The following is a 22,120-nucleotide window of genomic DNA, read 5'->3' as shown; positions in this document are numbered from 1 at the left end:
CAGCATGCTGGCTCTTACGGACCGACTAACTCCCCTTGTGTGTATGTACAGCTCTCAACATGCCCAGACTTGTAGTGATTTTCACCTCTTTTAATACTTTTTCAATTCAAATTCAAACGGGATTGAAAGATAATCTTTCTCTCCCCATTGACTTCAATACATAATTTTTACGAAATAAGGTCCCATGGAGCTCAACCGGAAAGGGAGGGACTTTGCCTCTCTATTTGTGATATTTCGGGCATTTTGTAATCTCATAGAATGTATATATTGTATCTCTTTACCTGTTTACATTATTCTCACCTTTGAAGGCCGGTAAATAATCACGTCAACATTATCTTTTACATTATTCCTGTTGTCATAATTTAAGGTTTTGTTGTTGATTTTTGGAGATGGAAATAAAACCCTGCATAATGCAGAATAGTCCATTTGTAAATAATGTGCTGTATATTATTGTATTGGATATGATTATTAATGCATGGATGTGATATCACTTTAATGTAACTTGTGAGTTTCCCAGTCTTATCTTAACTCAACTTATTATAATAACAACTAAATACATTTTTTTTAAAATATAATATTTGTTTCAATAGGAACACTAACTTTAATTACATGTATACATTGAATTAATAAAGTACAATATTTGCCTGACATTAGGAGGAGTAGTAAAGTAGGCTATCTTGAACTTGTATTGAAGTAGGCTACTTAAAAATCTTCTCACTGTCATCATAACTCAATTAGCTTGGGACCACTTGTGTCCTCTTTCAACGGCCCCTTCTGGGTCCCTCGACCCTAGCATGGAATCCCCTACCCGGAAATGGGTGTTGGAGCCACCGTCACACCACCGTCGACACACTGCCTGCTGGGATGAGGCTCGCCACCGGAGAACTACAGAGATTTCTACAAATCTGAGATCGTTTCATAATCTCGGCGATAACTCGTCGAACCCCCCCGATACAAACACACAGTTTCCAGAGGAAGGAGGACCGAGGCGCGCTGCCAACATGATGGAAGAAAAAGACAGATTCCAGGTGCCCAGTGCCGTGCAGGAAGCGGAGATGCAGGCGGAGATGCAGCCGCTGGTGAGACGGAGATCATGACTATTATCAATTAGAGACAATTAATTAGTGTTTTTGTGTTGTTTTTGGTATGTCTATGTTTTGGGCCTTCCATTGATCACGATATGTCCCGGGATCCCGACATATCACCTGCTGCCATGCGTAATATCCTGGTACTATTTTCGGCCATAATGAAAAGTGTAATTAGTCAGAGGGTAATAGATTTCAATCATAGATGGATGTTTTCGTTTTCTGTGTGTAATGCCAGCAGCGTCCGATCTGCTGCGTAGTGATCAGCCTCCGTCATGTCTGGAAAAACATTCTATCCCACCGCCGCTGCTGCTGCTGCTGCTACACCCCCAGCATCCAGGCAGCAAGTTGCTCCGGCTAAACGCCACTTGTGTTGCCTTGCCGTGATTAGTGAGCGGCGTTTAATCTCAAGTATGTGCTTGTATGTACCGTCAGAGCACAATTAATTGATACAATAAATCAGTGTATGTGACTTAGCGGTGCGCCCCGTGGCCTGGCGGGGCCCTGGGTTACTCCAGCCTGCTGGGCGGCCTCTTCTGCCGCTATAGAGAGCCAGACTAGACCCGAGGTATTCTGACCTCATGTCTCTCCAGGCGTGTGTACACATCCATTCATCTCTTGTGCGTCATATAGCGAGATATACGAGGTATTTCCCCTTCCTTAAAGCATGTGTGCATTTTTGGGAATGTTTTCCAATTATCCAGGGACTTCCAGGAGTCCTCCAAAGGGTCCTGGAGCAACCTCACCAAATCAAGAATCACCCAATATTTTGCTTTCACTTTAGATGTTTTCATCATTTCATTTTGTAGCTTGGACAAAACCTATAGGTTGCCCTTTTTACATTGTGTTAGCAAGTAGTTTCAATATTTTAGAAACAAGCTGACCATGCAACGCCTCAAACATTCATTGTACGGGCTTTTCCACGCATGTTTTATCTATTTATGAACTGTTTCATTCACAGGTTGTTTTATGCATAACAAAAAGGTGTTAATTATTCATTAATGCCTCAGTAATGCACATTTCTGCTCATCTCTGTGTCTCCAGGACCCGGCCTCGTCCACGGCTTCAGAGGCGGACTCCGACACCCGAGAGGGGGAACCTGTCACCATCAACTACAAGCCCTCTCCCCTGCAGAGGAAAATAGGTGAGGAAGAGCTATACGGTATTTGTTAGGCCAAGTGAGTCCCTGTGGGAATCTGCATATCCTGTAATCAACTGCTTATTTAAAGTCCCGGAAAGACTATCCTGCTCATATGTCCAGATGTGTCATCATCTCCAGGCAAGAAAGAGATTGTGTTACATTTGACTTCCTCTGGTGATGGCCTCTGAAGAGTCTAGAAACATGTCGAGAGAACTTTCCTATAGCAAGGCAATTGAGTGTTGTTTAATCATCCTTGTTATGCTGCTGAATAATTAAGAAGTACATTTAAGGATATCTATATCAGAGAAGACTGTCACACGTTTCCAAAGGTGTTGCCCTGCAAAGATGTCTCTTCGGAGCAACAGTCCCATACCCCAACAAGTATTTAATTGACACCTTATTCTTCGCACACAGGAGCTAGAATAAGTAAAGGTTTGGCCTGTAGCTTCAAATGTAACTGAAACAATGACTCACCAATTAATAAACGTATTGTTGCAGCTTGAATCCATTTAATTGTGTGATGTCCATGGCAGCATTGTTAGCCACTCTGGTTTTGTTTTACATCTGGGAGTTTGAGTCTCTTGTGAAAAGCTCCAGGCTCATTTCAGCACCTTGGACAGAGTCCAGTGAGCAGCAGCGCCTCGTTCTTATTGTTCTCCTATGGAAGAATGGCATGGAAAGGGTCGTTGTATTCTACATCTATACTATATGTTTTAAGTAAGACCGTTATATTTCACATTATTCTGCTCATCAACCTTTTAATTACATGTAAACACTGTCAACACATTTCCTGTTGATCAAATACAATCTGAACCGATTTCCTGAAGTATTCACGCTTGTTTAACCATCGGATGTAAAAGGCTGTAATCTGAATGATGTACTGCCATTATGGTGACACAATGAATTAAGTGATATTATATAGTGTCACTAATGTATTTAATATGTTCACTAGTGATGGGAATTCCGGCTCTTCTTGGTGAGCCGGATCATTCGGCTCACCAAGAAGAGCCGGCTCGTTCGGCTCCCAAACGGCTCTTCAGTTTACCACATATACCTTTTGTAACTCAATCAAAGGTAGCCCTGTTTTGACTAATGATTCATTTGTGTACACACATATCACTTAAATTATTCAATACATCCTTTGTACTGAAGTATTCAAAAGTAAAGATTACATGTTGAATATAAATGATTTGCTGTGGCCAATTGTTTTCATTGCATTTACAGACCCGTGTGACTCTCTGATACCACCCAAAGAATGCACTGCCTTGCTTGTAGAACCACGCTACACAAAGCAGATCCGCAACACCTCTACAAACTTAAGCATAGACATTTAAAAGAAGGGGCTACTGTCGACATTTTAAAATGATATTTAAAGAAAAAGCCCTGACAAAACAGCAGGGCTCTATTTCAGTATTAACTATAGAAAAAAAGACAGCAACAGCTGACATCAAATATTTGCTGAGCCTAAGGATAATCATAAATAAATACCATAGTGAAAATAAATATATTGCAATGCTCAAAACAGCAGCATCCAACCGTCTCTAATCCTTGGATATTACATGTCACTGCATGCACGCACGGAGCAGCTGTAGCGCGGAGATCATCATATCATTCTGTCTTCTATTACTTTGCAAAAAATTTGCGACCGACACATCACTAATGTTCACCGATGGCTCAGACTAGACTTCTAGTATTGGTTTAGTTATCTCTCAGCTGTGAGAATCAAAGAAGTTAAGAAAGGAGGCATAAGCATGTTGTTTCTGAATGTATTGTCTTATTCCTTGTGGCTTTTGTATCATCATTTATGACTTAAAGAAACTCTCAGCCTCAACGGAAACGATTACTCCTACAAACAGAAACTGAAATGGCCTGATGCTAGTGTGCTGCAAAGCCAGTTGATCTTATCATCTGTAGAAAGAAAAGACATGAAAGTCAAAGCTCAACCTTGTTCCCTTGACGTATCATCACACTTCCGGATGGACTTTAGTATCGTTAAACTGGGTCAAACCTGGGCCTACTCTTTAGTACATGTGACAGTCTGAGGAGAACTCTCCAAAGTGTGCAGTGCAACAGACAGTTGAGAAATGATGAATGTGTGTGTGTTCCTTGTGCAGAGAAACAGAGAGATCTGGCTAGGAAGGGCTCATTGAAGAACGGCACGGCTGTAGGAAGTCCCGTGAACCAGCAGCCGAAGAAGAACAACGTCATGGCTCGCACACGGTAAGAAGGGAGCGATGGGATCTCGGTTTAGCAGAGGAAGTGACAGGCTGGCTGGTGTCTTCCTGAGCGATTACGGTCATTCAAATGTCTTTAGGTAAAGTGATGAACTCAATTTAAGTCCTTAGTGTGCTGTAGCACTTAAATACAGCCCAGATCTGTACTAGATGTAAGTGTACACATTCTGTACAGTAGTAAATTACGTATTTTGAGCAACTGCAAATGTCCATTATTCTATTTGGCTTACCTCATCAAGTATTGTGTACAAGGGTGTCACTTTGTATTGAAATTTGTTTTGATAAGTATCAAGATTGTGAAAAATCAAGAAACTACGTCAAGATATGTTTGGCGTTACTGACGAACACATGCTGGTTATTTTATAATAAGTAAGCTAGGAGGGGATATTATTTTTCGTTGATGACAATGTACCTTCTTTTATTCTATATTTACATAGCATTTTATATTCTCATATTGTGCAAATAAACCTTTCTTAAGTCCTTAATATACAAACAAATCCTAAATGAATTTTGAAAAAGTAAGAGGGACAAAATCAACCATTTCACAAAGTGGTGCAGACATGTCCCCAGTGCTACACATGTGTAACATCAGGAACGTGTGTAACATCAGGAACGTGTGTAACATCAGGAATGTGTGTAACATCAGGAATGTGTGTAACATCAGGAACACGTGCAGTGTTTCCCTTACCATGGTCTTGGCGGGGCGCTGCGCCCTGCCAACGGAGCCCCGCACCCCGCCTGAAATTCAAGGTGTTTTTTATTTAAAAAATATATATATATAGCACCAAATTGCAACTGAAGTAATCTATCTACGGTCACTTTTCACATTGAACATGTGCTCTTTTATTAAATGAACTAAACGCCTATGTTATTTATCCAATGTATGTGCACAGGGCCGGCCCTAGACTTTTGGGGGCCCTAAACGAGCGTTGGCTTGGGGGCCCCCCTCACTCTAGCGCGTTCTCACTACACACAACACGGAACCAACTTTTGTCTTATGATGTTAGCATAAGCACACATATTGTATAAATAAGCATGTAAACACCGTGGACCTAACCTCCTCTAGGGGGGTCCGGGGGTATCCTCCCCAGGAAGATTTTTTTTTTAAATATTGAAGTTAAAAGCATCAATCTGGTGCACTTTGAGAGCAACATTAAGAGATCTATGGATACATCTCTCAACACCCATATGAAACAGAACTGTAAGCAGATTTTTCTTTATGGATATTTTACAAATCACTTAAACTGTATTCTTGTTTTGTCATATAGTATTTCATAACTGTTTTTCATTTATTCTCTCTGGCTGTCCATCTCATAATGTTCACATAGAATCTAGCTGTCAATAGGAATATCATTCCGGAGAATTATAATTTCTTGCAAAAATCTGTCACAAAAAGAGGTTGCACATTTAAATTCAGGTGTTGTTATGGCAACGTCAGTGGCCAAACAGCCACATTTACTGCTGCAAATACGTTCAAACATGCTGTTGACACGTAAAGCAGTGGCAACTATGCCACCATTTCAGCTGACTTTTTCTCATAAATACTGTCACACAACATCCATATATTTCAGTGCTAAAAACATGAACCACTTTAACTGACAGGACTCAGGATCAACTGTGTACTGTAAGGTAGCTTCTAGCTTCATGTCGAACAGTAAGTCAACATTTCCCAGAGAGCTTTCTTTGAAATCACCAGGTAACGCTAAAAAACATAACATTTAGATTGTATGACAAAGTGTTTATTTAATATATCTGGCTAGCTATAGCTACTTGCTAACGGTTTAGCTTACCCCCACGATTCAAAGTAACGTCAACGTAGCTGTAATTTATGCTTTGCTTACATGTTCGCATAACTTGGAAGTTTACTGACATTTACATACCTTGTTCACCTGGCTCAGGTGGTGGCTCTGGGGTTGTTGTGTGAGCCACCACATGAGAATTGTCGTCTTTTTCAAGAAAACATTTTCTTATGTCCATCTTCAAAAACTCTGAGTCCGACTGACAGTTTATTTTAAACATTGTCACAGCTCACAGGATAGGTACCTGTCAGCCAATAAGACAGATGTTTATTTCCATTCAACTCTCTGGTTGGTCTGGTGTCTTGCCTCTGTTGCATTCATTGAACACGGGGAAATTACAATCCTGTCATCCTCTCTTGTGTCATGATGAGGTTCAGGTAAAGCACGGTTAATGTATTATATTATTGACTCAATATTATATTATTGACTCAATAATATAATACATGACTTTGAGAGTAGGCAATCTAGGCATATTAACACAATTAATTAAACATACTTATCATGGCGACGGTGTACCGGGGTTTCTTTTTTTATTATTATTAAAAAAGGGGGGCCCCTTAGTGGCCGCTTATGTCGCTTAGTGGGTCGGGCCGGCTCTGTATGTGCATGTTTCAGTGTCCACTGCTTTGTGTATTCACATTCTCCCTCGGGCGGGGCTCCGCTCCCCCCAGCTCCCCCCCGCACACACATGAATGCACACACTCACAATCAGAGACAAGAGCGGAGGAAAGGAGGAGAACAACTAAGTGTAAAAAAGTCAAACAAATCTGCATTATTGCCCCGAGCTCTGCTGTCTGCCCGTTTGTGTGTGTCCCCCCCCCCCAGTTTCAAATGTGTTTATTATTATTTTTTAAACGTAAACCGTTACCGTCACGGGAGAAGGACACACACAGCCTGCCCAGGTGGACGCGCGTGAACGCGACAACGAATGTAGCGTGCGCATTCTAAATCTCACAGATGGTGAGCAGGTACCGCGGTTTTGAACTACAGTATTGAATTTGACAGAAAACAACAATGAAACGCCAGCAGAAGAATAGTCTAATGAGTTGGGTGAAAAACAAGACAGGAGATGTGAGTTGGTTTATTCAGTAAATTAGCTCAGGATAATTGGATGTTCTGTCTACACCCGTCCATCAGGAACATGTGTAACATCAGGAACATGTGTAACATCAGGAACATGTGTAACATCAGGAACATGTGTATTATAAGGAGCATGTGATCATGGCGTGGTTTGACAAGAGGGATGCCATCCTCATGTCCATTATTTCTGTCTGCCCGTGAGGCTCGCACGAGTATAGTCTTATTGATTCAGGGTTTGTAAGATGTTCGAGTTACAAATGAGACGTCTTTCATGCTTCACTTGTTCCTGTAGTTCAGCCGCGAGGTCGCCTCCAGGCAATCTTTTATTTTATTTAAGCAGCTCTGCCAGTCTTACTCACTTCTTCCTGTTAGGGGATCTATTTTCCCTCCCCCATCTGTTCCTTCGTTCTTCCTCTCGTACTCTGTTACACGCTTTTACTGCTCCTCTGATCATTTCTTCTTCTCTCTCTTTCCCTCTCTGCAGGTTGGTAGTGCCTAACAAAGGCTACTCCTCTTTAGACCAGAGCCCAGATGAGAAGCCCTTGGTGGCCATAGACACAGACAGGTAAACACACACACACACACACACACACACACACACACACACACACACACCACACACACACACACACACACACACACACACACACACACACACACACACACACACACACACACACACACACACACACACATGGAACAACCCCTTCATTTTAATTGCTATACTGTACATATGTTTATTGTACTTTTTTACATGTGTATAATTGTTTTCTATTATTACAGATTTGTTGTAGTATTTGTTTATTGTAAAAACATGTATTCTACATTTCTTCCTGGTTTGTTGAACGTGCTTTTATTTATAATTTCATTTTCTCTTACTATGTTTATTTAATTAACCAGCTCACACAAGCAAATTCATTGGGCGTGAAACGGACTTGGCAAAGAAACACTTCTTGCCACTTAAACACATTAACCACAGACTTGATAACCTGTGTTTATTTGTTTGTTTCAGTGATGATGATTTTGACATGTCTAGATACTCATCGTCGGGATACTCCTCTGCTGAGGTGAGATATCTGATCGAGCAAACCTCGCCTTCTTTGCCTCACATTTGCTCTCTCATTCAGCCCCCTCCCCTCGCCTTTTTCACTCCATTTCCCATAAATGTCAAGAGGCCAGAGAGCCCGGCTTTTATGCGTCAGTCTCAACAAAACCCCATTTATATCCTTCCTGCTCGTCCATGATAATTCTGTCTAGCTACAAGAGCGTTATTACACTGCGTGAAACACAACGCTGGAAATAAATGTAATGTCCTCTCTGGGTGTTTCTCCTAACATCATATTGAAATGCAAATCACAGGCATAATTTATTCCCCAGAGGAATCCTAGTTTCGATCATTTCTCTGTCTTTGACCACGCTTATTGTTATATTGTATTCAAGCCAACATGGGGTCAGATTTTAATGCCACCATGTCCTCAGAGAAATAGCTAATATACATGTTACAACCCCAATTTAGTAATTGTACCCTCTTTCTAAGGTCTAGCTAACAACAATAAGTGTTAGCGCAAGTAATAAACTGTGCCAAGCGTGACTGCACGTACTAAAGCTAACAAAGAAGGGCATTGCGGTTGTTAGTTACGTATTAAAGTTGACAGGATTATCAACAGTAGACTAGAATGAAAAGTTGAATATTGGAAATCAAATTAAGACATTTCTTCTGTTCTTCCAGCAAACGAAGGCATTGTTTTCCATTAAAAAAATCACAGCAGGACAGTAGTCATCACATTCACGACAAAGCTCCAAGTGATGATCATTACAGCCATCTGTGATCGTGCCCTAACTAACTGAGTTGTCCATGGTTACCACTGTAAATGTTACTCACTCTCAGTCACAAGCTTGAAAACAAGCCATGAGATTTGAAGTCTGTAAAAAGATGAATTGTCTTTCATACACCCCTCGGTCTTTTATGGGTTAAACAAACGATATATAACGTGTAAATAAGTGAGACAGGTGTTGTTAGCTAGTTTCGTCAACTTTGGATACAGCAAGGCTAGTCTTTGTGCAAAGCTAAGCTAGCTAGCAGCTACCTGTAGCTTCATATTTAGCATATGCTACAAACATGAAATTAGTATCAATCATCTCATCTAATGCTCTGCCAGGAGGTGATTAGTTTGATATACCCCAAATGTCAAACTGTGTTTCACAAAGTTTCATTTGTTTGTAGCTAGTTGGCTAGCTGTTTACAACAGGAACTACTAGGTTTGGGACTCTAGACTAGGGCTGCACGATTTGGGGAAATAATCTGATTGCGATTTTTTTTCTGACAGATATTGCGATTCGTTTGCGATTTTGTTTTTAAGCGACCCAACGCCAACCGAAGTTTATTGTAAAATGTGGCAATATCTCCGACTAGGAAGGTCGTATCAACGTGCTCCCGTCTCTAGCACCCCCGCAGCCCGGGCTACGAGTGAAATAACTAAATTTACATGAAACTTCCGTTGGGTTGCTTTAAAGCAGTGCTTCTCAAAGTGTGGTCCGCGGACCACTGGTGGTCCATGAGCGCCCCCTAGTGGTCCGCGAGTATATTGGTAACATTTCACATTTGAAATAAATAAATAAATGTATGTTCTCCGCACTCTCGCGGGAATATCTCCGCAATGGAGTGAGCTTAAGTTTCACTTTCGATTGCATGATATAGCCCAGCGCAACACCTTCATCACATAAGTTGCCGATTGTTTGTACCATTTTCAGGCGATTTGTAATCTGTTCTAGAAAAACGATGTGATTTTGGATATTTGTGGAGTTAGGTGGTCCGCGAGTGTTTTTTTATTGGTTAAGTGGTCCTTGGTTTGAAAAAGTTTGAGAAACACTGATCTAAAGTCAAGCTTCAGTTTAAGACTCACCCTGTGAGAAACATGTGATGGAGCATTACTAACCTGACTCAGATGGTTTGTTTCACCAGACCATCTAGGAAAGCTCCATTTGAAGCCATTTGGAAAAGTATTTCAAAAATACTTGGCAGGTGATTGGATCAATCTGTCTATCACCTACTATCATGGGCCACTCCTGATTGGTCAACAATGGCTGGTACATGTGGAGCACAGCACTTCTGATTGGTGTGGATGACTGAAAAAAATCAATCTCCTCTCTTTATCGTCTCTTCTCCAGCAAATCAATCAGGATCTGAACATCCAGCTGCTGAAAGATGGTTACCGCCTAGACGAGATCCCCGACGACGAGGACCTGGATCTGATCCTGCCTAAATCAGTCAACCCCACCTGCATGTGCTGCCAGGCCACCTCCTCCACCACCTGTCAAATACAGTAACCCCGCCCCTCTGACCTTCTGCCCCCCCCGTCCCCCTTTCACACAATATAATCCCCAAACTTCATCTGCTGTGAGTTTACTTCGCCTCCACAGTGGTGACAGTGAAGTATTGGTAGAGTATTTTAATGACAGTTAAGTGCTATGATGACAATGAGGAGTAATCCGATTCACATATAGAGTATTTGGTTTAACATATAGGAGAAGGAAGACAGTTGAAAATATTCAATGTGTATTTAAGTAGAAGTGGTGGTTTCCTCCTATGGTAGGACGTGTTCGAGTGCGCTTCTCCTGGTGAACATGATGTAACACACTAATATTAGTGGACAGAAGGTCAAGTGATGCTATAAAGAGAAATCCATTTCCCTGAAGAATAACAAACATCATAACTGATGACTCAACGGTTTCTTTCTGGGTTGCAGCTTTGCATTTTTCTAGTTTTTTTAATTTTGTTTTTATTTAATGCTTTCCTTTTTTAAAGACTGATGATACTTTTGATTGTATGTGCTGACATGGAGATGTTTTAGAGGTGTGGAGTAGCAGATATCTGGCACCATATTCATTGTACTGTACGGGGTTGTTATGTAGCACAGGTTGCACTCATTCACTCACCCTCAACACTTATTGGCTGGATATGTTTAAGGCAGAGTTTAGAGATGAACCTGTGAACATGAATGGCTTAGGAACTAATTGCATGAAGAACACTGGACTGATACATAAGTTGAACATAAAAAGGAAGTAGCTGGTTGCACATTTCATTTCTGCCCTGTTTTGATTGTGCAACCTCTTGACTGGTATTGTTTGAATTTGCACATTTTTTCTTTCGTTGGGCTCATATCTGTGTTCTCTTTCCTGCATAGCAGTGACAGTGTCTTATCTGAAATGAACTGTGTCAAAAGGAAAAGATTACATATCGCTGCACGACCCTCTAACACATGATGCTCACATGATAAACAAGGCCAAAGGAACGTGGGGTGACCTTAAGATACATTTGTCCTTAAACACCCCATAGTATATATATTCTCCATCACTGGACACTTTTCCCCAGATCTGTTTGATACATAAAGGATTTTAAAGAGAGCACACAGACGTATGCATGTATACTGACATACATTGCCAACATAGTGTCCGTTTCTCAATGTCGAGCCACTATTTCAAGTATACTGCTGGGCATGCATTTAAACAGTCCTTCTGCGCCACTCGATGACGTAGTATACTTGAAATAGTGGCTCTGCAGCAGCTTTACTCGACATTGAGAAACGGCCAGTGAGTGAGATGCTTTGACTAATGGATTGGAAATCGTTTTTGAATTGCAACATTGAGTTGGAGCAGTAATGCTCTTCATGTATGACTCTCTCCCTGCCTCCTAAATTGATCATTTGCCATTAGAGTTTGCCTTAAGTACCGAGAAGTTTCAAAGACTTGTGTATTAATTGCCACTTTATCCTTTTGTTTGTTTGAAGAGCATTTGCTGTTTATGAAGTTTTTCTTAATGTTTTTCTTTGGATTCATTTTTTCTTGTAATGTAAACACTACCATTACAGTATTTAACAATGTTATTGTTATGTGCGATGTATGAAAAGAATAAATAAACACAAAGCTAATGGAATACTATCTGGTCTTACTCTTTCTTTGTATCACCTTATTAACAGTGGTGTAAAGTAACTAAGTAGATGTACTCATTACTTAAGTACAATTTGGAGGGACTTGTACTTTACTTTGTACTTCTACCCCATTACAATTCAGAGGTCAATAGTGTACTCCACTACATTTACTAAATACCTTGAGTTACTTTGCAGCTTTTGATTAATAATTAGAAATATAATCAACACTTAAATCAGACTTTACTTACATCTGGAGTCAATTCACAAACTACACTTCAGTATACAAAGATATTAAAACTAGCTGCACCTTTATCAGCTGTGAGAACACTTTAATGCATCCATAAATGTAATCCAACATATAATATCTATTATTCTGAAATGGGTACTTTAAATATATATTTTGATGCTAATTGTACTTTCACTTGAGTAACATTGTAGAAGTGGTACTTGTACTTCTCCCACCTGTTTACACAGCAATAAAGAAGAGCCTACTGTATTTATAAAAGGTGTGAAGTACAGTGTGTGTTTTGGAACAGAACAAATGAGCAACTGTTTAGAAATAAAAATCATTTTAATGTTAAAACCTTTGAGCAGTAATTATTACACAGCTATGAATATTGCGATAACACGGCTCTGTGGGGACAGACCTGATTACAGTACAGTAGCATCAGCAGTAAAGGCTTCGACCTGAAAGGCACCAACATCTAATCACAGTTGTCATAATGCCATGAAAATAAAAAACAGCATAGTATAAATACATCCTACAAGCTTAACTATACGTAATTTTACACTATCTGGACGTGTTTATGCTTTTACGTGGCATTTAAATAAAGAAAACTATTGACATGTTTGTAGCTCCAGTAGTGGACAAAAAGGGTCTTTCACCCCATTAGTTACATTATAAAAGATTACCAAAGAAATACAAAAATCATTGAACCAAAGAAATACATACAAACATGCTCCATGGTGGAATTCACAAACTAATAAAAAAGAGCTTTGAAAATGTCCGTTTGTGAGAAATGTTGTGCTTCCATGTCTCCACCAGGGGGGGGTAATGTCGACAGGAATGGCCTCGCATTGTTCCCTGATGAAATGCAGTCCAGATACAGAGTAAACAAAAGGTAGTTAAATGATCAGCAACTGGCACTGTTGGCATTACAGACAGTCATTGATATTCAAAGTCTTTTTGAATATCAATCTATAGAATATGAAGATTTTCCACAATGTAGAAATTCCTCTGCTAAAAAAAAAAAAAACCGTTGAAAAAGGCACAGACCTCTTTTTTAAAAACTAAATAAGTATCTTTATATAATTTTCCCTTTTAAAAGGTTCAACCCTGTTGTGTTTATCCCTGCACTATTAACATTCAAACCTGGAAAAGCATTGCAAATATTTTCAATGTATTTCCCCACAAGGCTTGCCTATGTGTAAAGGTTAATTATTAGTAACTTAATCACGATGTGACGCACAACACAGGAAACTGTACAAGCAAACTAGCCCAATATATATATCATTATAAAATACAAAAAACTCTGTAATTCTCTATATAATAGATTTGTCTTCTCTAACCTCACTAAACTACAGTATACTGAGTACATCCTCCATCTAAAAGTGTATCTGTTTTATATATGTACATGACAATACTGCTGTACTGTACATTCACCTGGTCCTGGACTTGAGTTACTGTACAAGTATGAGTGTGTATGAAAAAAGAAAAATCATATTTACTAAAGGAAAATCCCCAACACTTCTAAACGCACTTGAATATCTCAGTAATGATTTGTTGTCTTTCTGTAAATGAAGTTTGTGATGCAAGGACACACATGTAGTGTTAATGGGAACTATATATACACACACATGAATGCCTAATAGATTACAGATTCTTCCAACAAAGGAACACAAATAACACATAGTAATGATAATAAATGGCAAAGCAAATAGAAATTGACCCCGACTAATAAATACCAATTATCTCAGGAAGTAGGGGTCGAGTTTGAATACATAACTTATATTTCTGTTTGCTGTTGCACAATGTTACATGCATAGAGAAAAGGTTTTACAGTGTGGTCTGGCTGGTGGAGTTGATTGGACGGGATTAGTGTACGGTGCAAACAGCACACATTGTGTCTGCTCTCTCTTTCCTGCCTGTACCTTGATGTGTGTGTGTGTGTGTGTGTGTGTGTGTGTGTGTGTGTGTGTGTGTGTGTGTGTGTGTGTGTGTGTGTGTGTGTGTGTGTGTGTGCACGCGCATCAGGAGGGAGGGTCTCACACCTCCACAGGGCTTTGGTCTCCAGAGTCAGACGAGGACAGGGACAGGGAGCAGCGGCGCCTCTTGGCCGCGCTGGAGCCCTGAAGCATGCTGGGATGGAAGCCTGCGTGCCGCCGGGCATGTTTGGTCAGGTGGTCGCTGCGGATGAAGCACTTGGCACACATGGGGCAGTTGAAGCGCTTCTCGCCCGTGTGTGTGCGGTAGTGACGCGTCAGCTCGTCTGAGCGGGAGAACTTCTTCCCGCAGTCAGGCCAGGTGCACTCGAAGGGCCGCTCACCTGAGGACACACAAATCAAAGATCTAATATAAACTACTGTGTTTTGCTGATATTTATTTCCTCATATTTGGAGAACGCAAGGACAACAAATGTAATGAATATATAATCAAGGCAAGTTTATTTATATAGCACTTTTCAACGCAAGGCAATTCAAAGTGCTTTACAAAAAAAATGAAAGACTTTAAGCATTAAAAAAGAAAGGCTAATAAAATAAACATTAAGGAAAAATACATGGATAAAAGTTACAGTGTAGTTTAAAATATGAATAATCAATTATAATAAGGATAATAACAACAATAAGGATAATAATAATAACCCTATAATAATTACTTTCTATCATATAATGACAATAATAATAATAATATTAATTATTCCTTTATTATAGAATATATTAATATGATATGTTATTAATAATAAGTATTATTAATAATGGTTTCATTTATATGCCATATTTTAACCACATAGACAACCGGCCCACATTTAAGAAATGCATATTTTATTCAAAACAAATCTAAATAAAAAACACCACTAATTATGTCATCAGTTCCAAGTCACCAGGAACCCCCCCAAAAATAACTTCTACCAGGGAACAGTTGAGCTTTTAATCAAACCGGTAGTTCTATTATTTCCTTTAAATATTAGACATTGAAAGAGGGAGGGCAGGCGATACATAAAAAGAACACCAAGTACTCAAATCAAGTTTGAGAAGGTCATACAGAGCTCGTTTCACCAAAGGATTTTGTTTTCTCTCAATGTGTTGGGGGACCTGACTCAACAACATTTCTTGGAACAATAAGAGAACATATTGATTTGGAAATGGTGAGTCATGATAAGACCCAATAGAAACGAAAAAAAACGATGGCTGCTCCCACCTCCTCCTCCATGTGCTCCACTGAACCACATGTCTGCCCTTGTTTACAACACGACGTAAGGGGAGGGGAGGGGAGGGGAGGCGGATGACGTATGAGGAAGTGCTGGTGCAGGGTTATCTGCGGAGTGCGTACAAGAACATGAGGGGGCAACAGTGTCGCAGTGACCTGCATGTGGATCTAAATCTGAGGGCTGGGGACAAGCAAATAAACACAGAAACAAGATGGATAACACACGGTGCAGAACTTACGGGACATTATGTTGATACCACCATGGTGACTGGGGTCCAGGATGTTTCTTTATTATCATACTTGAACAATCTAGCGTGCATAACAAATATGGGAGGAGGCACACGGTGTTCCCATATACTGAGTGCCACAACCATCCCATCCCTCCCTCCCCCTCACAGCCAGCCTCACGCCCTCTATGGGCCGATCAGTCAGTCACACACCCCCCAAATTCGTGGGACCACCTTTCCGATAACGTGTTATTCATTTGCAGGCACATGTGGTCTTTTCTCCTCATACCACATCCCACAGACTCAACATGGACTGCCTTCTTTAACGTTAGACATCATGTTTAAAGACTTATAGTGACATCATATTCATCTTGCAGTGATTGCAGATTGTTCAGACTGCTCTGTCCCTGATCTTTACCATGCACCTGAAATAAAAATGATGTTATAAGTGAGTGACGCAGAGCTGTTTTGCTGTCGTCAACAACACGTTATGATGGCCCCTCACTCACCGGTATGCACCCTGAGGTGGGCTTTGAGGTGAGAGGATTTCCCGTACACCTTCCCGCAGCCGGTAAAGGGGCAGTAGTGTCTCTTCTCCGGACACTCCTTTCTCTCCTTCACCACCTTCTTCTTGATCCGGGACTGTTTGGGTGTAACCCGGCTGTCTCCAGCGCTCAGCCTGCAGCCCCCCCGCTCCACCTCGCTGCTCACCTCGAGACATCTGCTGTCTCCGGGGCTGATGATGGCGTTAGGGTTGCATTTGTTCAAGTCCAATAAAATCATTGCCACCATCAGTAAAGTCCTGTTCTCCTGGTTCTCTTTGTCCTCTGTGCGCCCCTGTGGTCGGCTGGGGTCACAGTCTGCAGAAACATCCACCTCTGTCATCACTACAGCAGATCCGAGGGTGGAGGAGAGAAACAGTTTATCTCCACGAGCTGGTAATCCAGAAACAAACCCACAATGTGGATGGAGGTGATTAGACCGCAGTACCCCAAGGAAACATGTGGTTTCGCATCCACACGTGTCGTCTTCAATGTGACTATTCCGTAAGACCGCAAAAGGCTGCGTTTTTGTTGAGGTTGCAGGGCGGATGGTTAAACACCCCCACAGGAAAGATAGCCGTTTGAATTTCTCCCTCTGTTTTATTGTATTTCTAATTGCCGGAACAATAAAACACACCGCTTTAACCGACTGAGCTCTACGCACTTGTGTCTGCGGTTATTCCTCCTTTCAGTGCACTCCCACACTTGCGTCAACTTGTCCTATTTCTCTGTGAGCGGCACTTCCCTCAACTCCAAGAAACAATTTCGCGGAATCCCACGGTGTCATCACAATGCGGCCCTGTGATTGGCTGGGAGAAAATGTGACTCGGTTTTTGGAATTGTCCATTCAAAAGAGTGAGTGAAGGTGCAGTGGACCAATCAGAGGCTGAGATTTGTGAAAAGAGGGCGGGACTAGTCTGATGTGGCCTTCAGGTACTTTAAAAGACTGGGAAAAACCTGTTCCGTTGCCCAAACTTGAATTATAAAAACACAAGTTAAAATTGCTAGTATTTAAAAATAGGAATAGTTATATATAAAGCACAAACAAAATATATTTAGGAATATTTTATAACATTTAAATCGAATTGACAGTTATAATTGAATATATTGTATGATAATAATTCAAACATTGAAGCAAGCTTTTACGAGGCACGTGAATGCATCATCACATCAGGGTGGCTGGCTTCACAACCCTGTCCTGGCACGGCCCTGTTCTGTTGGATTAGTTTTGTGTCATAAAGATAAAGCAACACCTTCTCAGAATCAAGCAACAATAAATAACTGTGACGGTTGATGTTTGTCTGCTCATTAATCTGCCTGAGTGTTTTCAGCTGTGTGTGTGATTATGTAAATGAGCTGTGTGGTTGCTCCAACATCATTGGCTGCCCATCTCCTGGTCCGCCTCTGAAGATGGAGATTGGATTGACGTCGTCCAATTGCAGCGCACAGCCAGCGCACACCTGCTGGGGAGGAGTACAAAGGCCACGGACTATCACCACTCTGGAGGCTCTGCTGTGTGAGCGGAGGCCTCGCGCTTGTTGCGCTCGTTTGTGTGTAAATGTGTAACCAGTGGTTAACTAGTGTGATCTTGTGTGTTAGTACTAGTAGTGCCAAGAGTAGCTTAGTTAGAGTAGTTTACATAGTGCTTAGAGTAGCTTAGGTTTTTGTGACTGTTGCCTTTAGTTTAGCTGTGTGTTTTGTATAAATTCCCTGTGTTAGTCTGAACCACTTTTAAAGTGAGGTTTTGTTTAGTTCCTTATTTAGTGTGTGTTATTTCTTTGTATGTACACAGACTCCTTTTTAAGAGTCCTCCCTTTGTTTGGTTATTTGTCAACCTGTGCCCTTTTGGCCCTTTTGTTTGTTCAGGCTGCACGCCTTCCATTTTGTTTACCGCTGCTACTTAAAATAAATCACTTATAATTATACCAATACCAATCAGGTTGAGTTTATTCCCTTTAGTTCCCCTAGCCTAATAGGGAACGTAACAATAACATTTCAAAAATAAAACTATAAGTTGCAAACAAATCATGTGTGTAATCATGTAAACTATAAGTCTTTTTCTTTGTTTTAACATATTTTTGTTTACAGTTCTCTTTGGTTCTTTCTCAACGATCAGACTTTTGCTCTCGCTGCAGCTCTTCTCATTTGCGCTAATTTGTTGTTTTCGATTCTGAAACAAACGTCCCAGGTGGGCGAGACTTTCATTGGCTACTCAGTTTTTGAGTGACAGCCCACTACACCACAGATCATACAGTGCAACTCATGCACCAGAGTCCAGAGTCCAGTCGGCCACGTTAGTGTTGGTGTCTCCTGGGGAGTTTCATGAAAATATCGGACTTCTCTTATGGATTGCTGTGCATTATACTTGTGTTGTGTAGTTTATACTTTATTCCAACTTTAAATATGTTTACCTGAACACACTGCTGCTGTTAAATAATTTCCCAATTTGGGATTAATAAAGTGTGTCTATTTATTTTAGAGATTAAAAAAACACATCTATGTATTTTTAAGCTAAAGGTGTTACACAATATAAACTGTATACTGTTATTTTTTCAAAGACATGTTACATTTCAAAAGCATACATTGCTATGTTTAGGACAAACAATTAAAGACTGCTTTAATTTAACAAATTCTACAATATAAAAGTGGCAGATTTGCTTTATTAAACAGACCAGACCGGCTGCATACCAACACATTTAGGAGCATGCTCACATCTTACTATGTTGGTCTGAAGAGCTGAAGCAACAATGGATACAAACTGTGTCGTCTCATCCTGTGAGAAAATGATATACATTTAGACCAATTTGAATTTCCTGAGGAAGATATGAACAATCAACAGATTTGAATGGAAACTCTAACATTTGTATGTAGAATAAAGACAAAAGAGTGATTATACAAATTACATTTATTGAAATGTAACCAGAAGATGAAGTCTCAAAGAATGTTTTAAATAAAAGGACATAAAACAAAAAGGTGGATAATAATAAAATCTATTAAATGTATATGTAAAGACATTTGGTCAAATGAAATGACACTGAGCCAGTGATAACAGTAACGCCAGCGTGGATGAAGCTGGTGCAGGTCTTTCTTCATGCCCCCCCTCCGTGCTGTCCCCTCAGAGGAAGTGGGGAAACGGGATAAGACTCTGAACGCCACACTGTCTCAATGATCCACACTGTTAATATGAGAGGAAAATACATGTTTTAGGAAATGAAAAATATGAAGTTAACAAATAAAACTCAGCTCAGGGGCATCATGGACGGTAGGTTTTCCTACAAAGAGAAGAGTCTCCATTGATTTTCATATCAAATTAGCGTGTTAATAAAATAAGCTATCATGGCTTATACTTGCATATCTAAACAGAATCATGAAAGCCTGTTGGTAGAGTCAGGCACACGAGTCCGTTTGAGTGTGTGCGCTGGTGTCTGAACGCTCACTCACTGCTCGCTATGTAGCTAACTGTCCCTGCTATTAGGCTACTTAGCTTGCATTGTAATGGATCTAAAGTTAGCAAAAGCTAACTTCATAGCACAGCTTTTCTTTACTTCTCACATTACACAATAAAGAAACAGACCGTATAGTACAGCACAAACAACACAAATTATCAATACTTACATATATTTTCACTTGTAGTTGGCTATTATAATAATTGAAATGTTGGTTCTTCTGGGTGTCTTCTGTGCATTCTCAGCTACCACAGCTGCACTGTACAATCGCCGGAGGACTGGGCTGTCACTCAAAAACTGAGTAGCCAATGCGGACGCACCCCTGAAAGTCCCGCCCACCTGGGATGTTTGTGTCAGAATCGTCAGAATCGAAAACAAAAAATGAGGGAGCGCAAACGAGAGAGCTGCAGCGAGAGCAACAGTCTGATCATTGAGAAAGAAGAAACAAGAACTGCAAACAAAAACGTATGTTAAAACAAAGAAAAAATACTTATAGTTTACATGATTACACAAATGATTTGTTTGCAACTTATAGTGTTATTTTTTAAATTAATTGTATTTTGCTTGACTCAGTTTTTTTTCTTCTCTTAAACTCTTAGTTTTGCTTTATTCGGAGAAAGTGTTGCTTTACCTTTATGACACAAAACTAATCCCATACAGGTCCCACATGCTGGAAAAAAACAGTTTATTGCAAAAGTATATTTATTTTAAATATGTACAAGTACATGTTTGGCTTCTTTGTGAAGCAGCTTGCTGGGTGATGAGTAACGGATTTTCATGGTTTTTTTCCGTTCGTTCGAAGAAAGACTTGAACACGTTGCTTTGCACAACATGGACATGTTTGTGCACAACGAAAAATAAAAAAAGGGAAACAATTTAAGGACCAGCTGCAACAGTTTATAATTGTCATGTTGATGAATTAGATGCATCTCTTCGTGTTATCACAGGCCTTTGGTACTTTGTAGGGACTGCAGTTCCATTTGGCCTGTGTGTTTGGCTTACAGTAGGTTTCTATGAAGCCAATAGTCACTGGAGTTGCTGGAAGTTCCGCCTACCTCTGCAGAACTATTTGCTCCACCGTTATCAATCACTGAAGGTCAAACCAGGCAACCCGTTTGAAAAAAAGGCATATAAAGCAGCTGCTATACATGAGTCTTTATATTTTTACTTTAAGCATTTGTATGAGTTCATATGAGGTCAACACAGTGACTTAATTGTGAGTTTTCAGTTCATTCTAAGAGTTTTGGCATCATGACATTCTTAGTATATAATGTATTGGAAAAACGCAAGATATTAATATATTGGGACGAGGGAACACTTACTTAGCAGCTGCACTACAGAGGACGATAAATGACACAAGTTATAATACATTTAAAAAAATACAGAAATAAAGGAAAAAAATAAAAGATTAAATACATGCCAATAGACAAAAACAAGCAAATAAATGCTGTAATAAATACAATAAATAAATATTACATTTCTGTCCTCCATATTTTTCGTCATCCATTCTGCCCTGGCATCCATCTGAAGCTCAGTATTTAGGGGCTGTCTTCTGTGTCATAGGGGGAGATATGTGTATTATTTTCTGGGATGTAACACAAGCCCCTAATATAAAAGCTGGGGACAGGTCGCACTTTGTCAGTTTTACAACTTGTTGTGATCCTAAATTAGAGCCGTCCTCACTGTCCCCACAGTGCCAGTGTAAACTCACTTGACACTGGGCACAAGGCCAGATATGTTGTCATTGTATCATAGAGTTTGTGTATGATAAGCCACCTGTATAGGCCAAACTCAACAAGAGAAAAAGAAAGGATTTAAATGTCAAATTAGATTAGCTGTGACTTTGCAACAGCCAGCTGGTGGTGTAGTGAATGTCTTCCCTTTTCCACCACATGAAAGGTTATGAGGTTTTATTAGCATCACTAGTTTATGGTCTGGTGGAGAGTGTGGTAATGGCTTGCCATAATCCTCTTCGAATTGATTTGCCTAACATTTGAGTTTGAACAGGATTCAAACATTTAGAAATGATTGTTTGTTGTGATCGACACATCAAACTATCTCCACTGATGTGACTTCATTTGACAGTTTACGAAGTCTTGCAATTATGTATGAGACACTGTGTGTTCTCTATCCTGTCAAGCCAGCATTCCCACACTTACAGATGTTTTTCAAGAAGTCTACAGTTTCCTTTGTTCCACAGCACTTCCTGAG

At 40.2% G+C, this 22,120-nt stretch overlaps 2 protein-coding genes across 2 annotated transcripts; one reads left to right on the top strand and one right to left on the bottom strand.

Annotated features, from left to right (window-relative positions):
• The first annotated feature begins 813 nt into the window (after positions 1–813).
• fam219ab (family with sequence similarity 219 member Ab) lies at positions 814–12,272 on the top strand. The gene is made up of 6 exons (XM_034092044.2): positions 814–1,079; positions 2,130–2,229; positions 4,341–4,446; positions 7,824–7,904; positions 8,352–8,406; positions 10,508–12,272. Exons 1-6 carry the CDS (start codon positions 1,002–1,004, stop codon positions 10,664–10,666), a joined length of 579 nt encoding a protein of 192 aa, XP_033947935.1. The 5' UTR covers positions 814–1,001; the 3' UTR covers positions 10,667–12,272.
• A 547-nt stretch (positions 12,273–12,819) lies between these two features.
• klf9 (Kruppel like factor 9) lies at positions 12,820–17,279 on the bottom strand. The gene is made up of 2 exons (XM_034091508.2): positions 16,431–17,279; positions 12,820–14,813 (listed from the first exon to the last, which is right to left on the bottom strand). The coding sequence occupies exons 1-2, from the start codon at positions 16,804–16,806 to the stop codon at positions 14,533–14,535; spliced, it is 657 nt and encodes a 218-aa protein (XP_033947399.1). The 5' UTR covers positions 16,807–17,279; the 3' UTR covers positions 12,820–14,532.
• Between the last annotated feature and the right edge of the window lie 4,841 nt (positions 17,280–22,120).

The sequence above is a fragment of the Pseudochaenichthys georgianus genome, chromosome 9 (genome assembly GCF_902827115.2).
Source record: "Pseudochaenichthys georgianus chromosome 9, fPseGeo1.2, whole genome shotgun sequence".
NCBI lineage: Eukaryota > Metazoa > Chordata > Actinopteri > Perciformes > Channichthyidae > Pseudochaenichthys > Pseudochaenichthys georgianus.
This window is presented reverse-complemented; position numbering and strand designations above follow the sequence as displayed.